The sequence below is a fragment of the Lacerta agilis genome, chromosome 12 (genome assembly GCF_009819535.1).
Source record: "Lacerta agilis isolate rLacAgi1 chromosome 12, rLacAgi1.pri, whole genome shotgun sequence".
NCBI classification, from domain to species: domain Eukaryota; kingdom Metazoa; phylum Chordata; class Lepidosauria; order Squamata; family Lacertidae; genus Lacerta; species Lacerta agilis.
The window spans coordinates 34,211,580-34,219,099 of record NC_046323.1 but is presented as its reverse complement, the minus strand read 5'-3'; the positions used below and the strand labels follow the sequence as shown (position 1 = coordinate 34,219,099).

Genomic DNA, 7,520 nt, shown 5'->3' with positions numbered 1-7,520 from the left:
TGCAGCATATTCACTGGTTTACCAAAAATAAAAATAAACAAAAAAATTCAGGTAAACCCAATATATAAAACACTTAGCAGTCAATTTACATAAAGAAAAAGGCAACAACAGCAAATAAATAACGGTTTCAATGTTAGAGAACTCCTGTAGTGTGCATCAATATTTGAACTCTGATCACCTGGAAACACGTTGACTTTAGTACCCATAACCTTGGGATTCTTAAAGCTAATTGTTGCAGCATAGAAACAGGAAAGGAAGGAGACCGTCCTATGTTAAGAGGCTATTACTGTAAGCAGCAAGAATAAGGAGCGTCTTCAATGGCAAATTGTTACAAGGCAGTCATTTAGCTTATATAGGAGAGCTTTCATATAGTCCCACTTGTTCATCCATCCAAGATTAGTGCATTTAAAAAATGTTAAAAAATACTTTTGAGTTTAAGTTCGGCTGCACTTGATTCAAGTGTTGCTTGTGGAGGTTTCAGAAGTTTTAAGTTAAGTTTGTTGCTGCCTCAGCAGCCAGGTGTACCGCAAAGGAGTTTGTCCATAGGTAAGTGTCACTTTGACGCCAGAAAATAAGTTATCTTACTCCTATTCGGGAAGTCATCCATTCCAGGCCTTGGCACAATCTGAAAAAGGGGAAGAAAACCCAAGTCTTAATAATAAACATACAGGGTGCAAAATCACTATGCTAAGTGTCACCAATTGTACAGATTTTGCTTTTCTCTACTTAATGTTACCAAAGTATTAAAACCATCTTACAAAACTTTTTTTTAAAAAAATAAAATATTTTGAATAAGATAAATGTGAGCATGCTGCTGATAATAATTCTATTATTACGACAAATTGTGTGTTCAAATGCACATTGGTAATTGGAGGCCTTTCTGAAAGCTATCTGGGAATACTCTGAGGGATTGAAGTTTATGGCACAGCAAGCAGGTGATACTGCATGGGAATTGTAGCACGGAATCCACCACAATATTGGATTTAATCCAAAGGGATGGTTGCACAAGTGGAAGACACTTCTATTTGTGTAGGGGTGGGGGCTGTGTGTCTGATTTTTGGAGATCAGGAGGGGCACATGAGCCTGATTTTTTGCTTGGGCTCATTCTAGCTTTCACACTTTTGGAGCGCAGCACACTGGGTATCCCTGTGCTAACCCATGGCTTCCTGTCGAGCGTGAATACTTTCTGACAAGTTGCCAGTTTCTGTACACAAGCATTTATTTAACACTATGACTACTTACCCTTCTCCCGTTAGTGCACAACAGGATTGAATGTGCCATGGGTGATCCTTTATGGAACTAAGGGTGAGGTACTTGGAAATTTCAGCTGCCGACATACAACCTTTCATATCTTGCTTATTTGCAAAGATGAGAACTGCAGCTTTACGCAAATCCTGTAAATGATGTGTATTTAGAAAATTTATGTTTCCATTGCCCTAACAGCTACATAATCCTTGCTTTTTTTAAAAAAAGCAAAAATAGTTATTTCCCACTATATTTAAGGTTGCTTTAGTTGCAATTCTGCCAATTGCATAAACATAGGTTGTAGATTTGTTCCTGTTACACTTTCCCTTCCAAAGCATCAACTCTCATCATCAGTCTCAACACATATGGTTAAAGTCAACCAAATCAGAATTCATTATGATGTATATGGAGACAAGTACTAGACTTAAAAAAAAGAACAATTAGGATGCAACCCTGTACCCAGTGTCCTGGGTAGAAGTCTCACTGAACTCAAAAGCCTAGTAAACATGCGTAGGATTGTGGAGATTAGCTAATGCTCTTCATTTCTGTGGCTATTTTTTAAAAGAATAGCTTGGATCCAAATATGCTGTTTCGAAAGCAAAAGACTTACCTAAGGGAAGCCAGCCCCCCTCCCTGCCTTCTTCTCTGCCAACCTGTCCCCTATCTACTGCAGCCACCTGCATTTCCCGAAAAACTGCTCCTGAGGGGGAAGAAATCTTTCACACTGTATGGGATGTAGCAAAACTTGGGGCTCTGCTAATTTCCACTTGTGTAATATTTTGAGTAATGCTTCGGGTCCCAACCATTGTCTGTATTCTAAGAATACACACAGAATATAGAATATCGTACCTCATGTGCCAACATTCTGTATAGTTCTTCTTTTATGATAGATAGTCTCTCTCGGTCAATGCTGTCCACTACAAGGATAATAAACTGTGGAGAGAGAGAGGAAAAGGTGGACAAAAAGCTAAAAGTAGCCACCATGTTTCTAAGTAAGGTAGGATTGAATGAAATGATACATTTGTGTTACAACAAAATGCCTATATAGGCACACATGTGTTCACCTTGTGCATGATCACTGGGAAATAAATGTTGCGATTCAAACCAGGAAATGGTGAGAGAGAGCTGGAGAGTCCTTGCGGTTTGCGAGGAGACCCTCCCTAGAGCCTGAAGAGGGATTTTTCTTTTAGATTATGAAGGAGCAGGGCTTGAAAAAGGCATGCAGGGGCCCCTGCTGTTGCTGTGCTACCACGCTCATCACCCGAGAGGCAGGGAAGACACTTTGCAGCAGGTCTCGCTTGCACGACTTTTCCAGCCTCTCTGAGGTCACAGAGCTTGTGGATACTTTTGGGGGGGGGGGACATCTTCTGCTTCCAAAGTGGATAGCAAAAGGTTTCTGTCTTAAAAAGGTCACTGGCTCTGGCGCTGAACCCAAAATGGCATGCAGGAGCCCTCTCTGCTGCTGCGCCACCCCGCTCAACAGCTGATGGGCAGGAAGCCGTTCCCTGCAGTGGGTTCAGCTGTGCGGCTTCTCTGCCCTTCCTGATGAGACTGAGGGCAAGGAGGGGGGAGGAAAGGAGTATCTGCTGCCCCTTAGATCGCTCTTGCTTGGTTCCTACCCTTCCAAACAAAAGGGGGAAGGGAAACAAAGCCACTAAAAAAAAAAAAAAAAACACATTCAAGCTCCCTACTTACACATATTTTGCTTATGCAGGCAGGGGCCTGAAACACAACCCCTCCCCTGTGTAAGTGGGGAGTCCCTTGTACACGGCATTCTTTAATTTCCTACTGCTGTCTGAGGCAGTACAGGGCAGGGAAAGTGAGCTCAAGAAAACAAGATGACAATAGCAACAAGAGCAGTGTCTGGACCCTTGTTGCTTCTACACAGGCACACTAGAAAGAGTCAGGAATGCTTCCCAGTTCAACCCTGTCATTCATATTTACCAGAGATCAACACCAAGAGCTCATTCTTATGGTGGGCCAAGGAAGGGGGAGCACTTCCTATGGTCTGAAAAGCCTTTCAGAGGCTTAATACAAAAAAAAAATTCTACTGCTTTCTCCCCAGCTACTTCCCTTCCTCTCTCTCTCTCGGATCTTGCTTTAAGCCTCATGGGCCAAGGTGGATGGAACCCTCAGGAAATTGTCACACACATTTGCCAACACGGCCCTGGGTCTTTTTGAGTTGCCTAAATTAAGAAGAGCATCAACATACCTCTGTATTTGAATAATAGGTATTCCAGGACGATCTTAAAGACTCTTGTCCTCCAATATCCCACATGAGGAAATGGGTGTTTTTTACTACTATTTCTTCAACATTGCTTCCTATAGTGGGAGAAGTGTGAACCACCTCATTCATTAGGCTAAAGGGGGTGAAAAAAGTGGTATGTTTATCAAGGTCATCCACACAGAAATATGCCATCATAGAACAATTCCTGTCTTTGAATTAAAAGAAGACTGTACAGAAAATAGCTCAATCAGAATTTATCTGAAAATGCTCATTTTTATTTTTACTTAAATTTAAGCTCTTGAGAAAAAGCTTAGGTTTTCGTGAAATTCTTCCATATGATCACAGGTGTGTGCTTGTAACTGTTTAAGAAGATTCCGATGATCTAGAACAGGGGTTGGCAAACTTACAAGGCCTTGGGCTGGTTCCTCCTGCGCCGATCGTGCGGTGGGCCTGAGGGCGGGGGAGTGTGCGCCCATACACGTGCACACACGCTATTTTCGGCGCACTTCCTGGTCGGCGGAGCACCGGAAATAGCTTGTGCACATGTGCAAGCATCATTTCCTGAGCACTTCCAGGTCGGCGGAGCACTGGAAATAGCTTGTGCGCATACACATGTGCCTCCTCCGACCCGGAAGTGCGCCGGAAATGACGCATGCACACAAGCTATTTCTGGTGTTCCACCGACCCAGAAGTGGGCAGCCGCACCGCACCAGTAAGAGGGGGCGTCACACCGGACCAGATAATTGAGTCCCTCGGTCCGCATCCAGCCCGCGGGCCTTGGTTTGGGGACCCCTGATCTAGAAGGCAGATAGTGAGCTCACAGCTACCTCTCATCATGAACAGGTGTATCTGTGATCAAAGAGAACTGCCAGCTCACTGTGTTAACAACCCTACCTTTTATTAAGATGGTTGTATATCCATGGGCACAACCATGTAGAGGAAGTTAACTGTCCCTTTAGTAAGATGGCAAGCAATTTCATATTGCATTCTATAATGTACCCTTAGAGTCAGTGTGGATTCGATTTAAATCAAATAGATTTAAATCACAATTTAAATCACTAGTCAGTAAGACTTGATTTTTTTATTTTTTATTTTGTTTCGACTATGGCAGACCAACACGGCTACCTACCTGTAACTATATCTTCCTGTAAGCAATATCAGCCAGCTTACCTGTTTGCCACTTTTATAGCCACAGTTTCTGACAGTTATAATAGCTACTGCACTATAGTGAAGTAATACTTTCAAGCAACATTGTATTGCCCACATTATACCGTAACCCAAGTAGGCGATAGGTCAGCCATAAGATTTTATGGTGAACTGTGCATTTATGAATGACTCATAATTAAGAGTCTGACATACTGGAAGATCATAGGAAAGCTTCCATGTATCTGCACAAGTCTGAAAAAAAATTAAAGCTTCAAATACAACAGGATCCCTAGACATTTGAAGCTGGATAATTTCAATATTGTGACAGACAGGTTGTCCCAAGTTCTCTTTGTGCTTAAAAACCCTGCTCCAAGTATTGGTTGAATTGTGAATAGTATCATATTTGAAGGAATGAATGTTATCTTGTTAAAATACTTACAACTGGTATAGAATGGTGGTCTTTCCAGCATTGTCAAGCCCCACAATTATCACTTTGTGTTCTACAATACATAATAGTGAACAGTTGTGAGCTGCTGTAAACTTGAGGTTATCACATACCACAGATGATCTGAAAGTGTAATACAATGATGCTTCTAGGATTTTTATTGGTGTACTAGTTCATATGACCATCTGGATAGCTATCCATCAGCATTTCCCATATACAAATAGGTAAGACAACCTCTACCCATATTTTCAAGAACTCATCCCCACCCCAAGCCTTTTCTGGCTCACCATAGATTAATTTGCTGTGTTTTGCGACTAGATCTGAGCCCCCGCCACATCCTTGTTACTCCAAACATGCTGAACATCTCCCTCCCCACAAAGACTCAGAGGTCCAATATCAGCACCATGTAATTAAAACAATGTATGTTTGTGTGAATTCTTTGTTCAGTACCTTCAAGGTAGTGGAGTTATTGATTATGCCTCATAAAATGTTAACAGATATTCCATTAAGAAAGGAATGCAACCCCCACACCTTAGGAAGGACATCAGAATGGCTTCTTCATGTGTATATCTGGCATGCTATTTTAGCTTAAAGAATGCAAGGCAGATGCTGCATTGCTGGAGTTTTTAAAATTAAAACAGATTGCTGTTGTATAAAAACAGCAGTAACCACCATGCCTGGGAGAACACAGATGCATTTATTTTGTGGGCAAAGCTTTTAAATAAGATTAGACAAAAGCATATATGTCTTGCAAATTTGAACAGAGGGAAGGGGAAACAATCAGCTGGCAATATGACTGTTCTCTGCAAATGCATTCAACAGGGTGTTTTCTCAAGAAAAACAAAAGAAAAATGAAAGAAGGTGGTTCCTAAGTTGTCACAGATGTTGCAACATTTTAACACAAATTTATTACTTTCTGCACAGCATTTTACCAACAGCCAAGGCTGAAGAACTCAATGGAATTTCTCTACATTTTGGGGGGAAACCCGAACTCCAACTTTAACTTTTCGCCACAGGTTCTGTATACTACCAGTTGAAATTTGGTTGAAATCTGCTGGCACTTAGCATCTTACACAGGCTAATTGACTTCCTGGCCTCCCCATTATTCACCCTTGTTATTCATCATACCTATTTCTCCACCTCACCTTCCCGCTGACTCAAAACCAGCCCTTGTTGCCCTGTTTATATTAAAACACCTTTGGTCAAACAGACAGACAGGATGCTCCTACTCACAGCAAGTGGCCTCCTCTACCCTAATTTCCCAACTTTTCTATATTAACTTTTCACAGTTCCTTCCTTTCTCAGCCCACTATTTACCCCATATTACTGTATTTACCCTATTGTTACTCGCCCTGTCAAAATAAATGAAAACGGCTCCCTCTCCCAACGCCACTCTTGCCTTTTTCGTACACCTTCGTAACATGGGACTTCCAAGACTGGGGGGACCCAAGTTCAAGTCCCCGCAAAAAGACCCCGAGTGGCCATATGCTTCCTTCTCGGCCCCAGCTACCTCCAAGGGCTCTTGTGAGCATACGGTGGGTGGGTGGGTAGGGGATGAGAACCATGAACTATGCCCCCACCTTCCTTGGGAGAAGGGGTTCAATAAATAACCCCCCTTCCCACCCAATGCAAAGCCCTAATTGTTACAGACACAACTGAGATATCCCCCAGGTCTCCTCACGACCACGACCCTCTCCCCTGCTCTGCGGTATTGCTGCCCTCCCTCAACCGAGCTCCCCCCCGCCCCACATCCCCGTTAAAGGGAAGCCTGGGAAACCCTCCCTCGCGCCCCGAGACGAAACCCTCCCGGCAACAATGCCACACACGGAGCAGTAAAACCAGCAGCCCCGGTGGCGGCGGTGCAGGTGCCCCTACAGCCCCAGCCGCCGCCCCGCTCTACTCACCCTGGTTACAGAAAAGGCTCCACAGCTTGGCAAATATCAAGCCCATCCCGACTTGGGCAGCAGAAACCGCCGACCTTTCTTCCTCCGCCGCTGCTGCTGCTTCTGCTGCTGACGAGCGCCTTCCCTCTTTTCCGTCGGTTCTTTCTTCTCGTGGCCAACGCGGCGGATAAAGTGGGAGGGGCCTAAGTCCCGCCCCGCCTCCTCCTCCTGTTCTCGACCACGGCAGCGACGCGAGAGCCCTTCCCCGAGCCTTCCTTCCGCAGGCGCGCTGACGTCACCGCGTCCGCAGGACGCACGTTCCACGACTGCCGCTGACGAAAGGCCGAAACTGGGATAAGGGAGGGTGGCGGTTTCCCCCTCACGCGAACCCTCCATTGACCTACAACAAGAGTGTGAGGGGCGGGGTGGTTTGTTTTTTTTGCTCAGAGCAGGGAATGGGCGTGACTTAGTCGTGAGCATTGATTTTCAACTGCTCCTGCTCAAAAAACGGTGAAAGCTGATACGCCCGCCGGGACCCTTTACATTACGTGCGAAGCCTCATTTCCTGTTTTCT

The 7,520-nt window shown here is 44.3% G+C and overlaps 1 protein-coding gene across 1 annotated transcript; it reads right to left on the bottom strand.

Annotated features, from left to right (window-relative positions):
* Positions 1-325: 325 nt before the first annotated feature.
* ARL5B (ADP ribosylation factor like GTPase 5B) lies at positions 326-7,081 on the bottom strand. Its single transcript, XM_033165418.1, has 6 exons — positions 6,968-7,081; positions 5,058-5,118; positions 3,458-3,605; positions 2,095-2,178; positions 1,243-1,394; positions 326-625 (listed from the first exon to the last, which is right to left on the bottom strand). Exons 1-6 carry the CDS (start codon positions 7,011-7,013, stop codon positions 577-579), a joined length of 540 nt encoding a protein of 179 aa, XP_033021309.1. The 5' UTR covers positions 7,014-7,081; the 3' UTR covers positions 326-576.
* Between the last annotated feature and the right edge of the window lie 439 nt (positions 7,082-7,520).

Excerpts from the sequence above, each read along its gene's own strand:
- ARL5B (XM_033165418.1), bottom strand. The coding sequence starts at position 7,013 with ATGGGCTTGATATTTGCCAAGCTGTGGAGCCTTTTCTGTAACCAGG. Across the intron at positions 3,606-5,057 it reads ACCACCATTCTATACCAGTT|CCTAATGAATGAGGTGGTTC; the intron begins GTAAGTATTTTA and ends CACCCCCTTTAG. Across the intron at positions 626-1,242 it reads TGTGCACTAACGGGAGAAGG|ATTGTGCCAAGGCCTGGAAT; the intron begins GTAAGTAGTCAT and ends CCCCTTTTTCAG.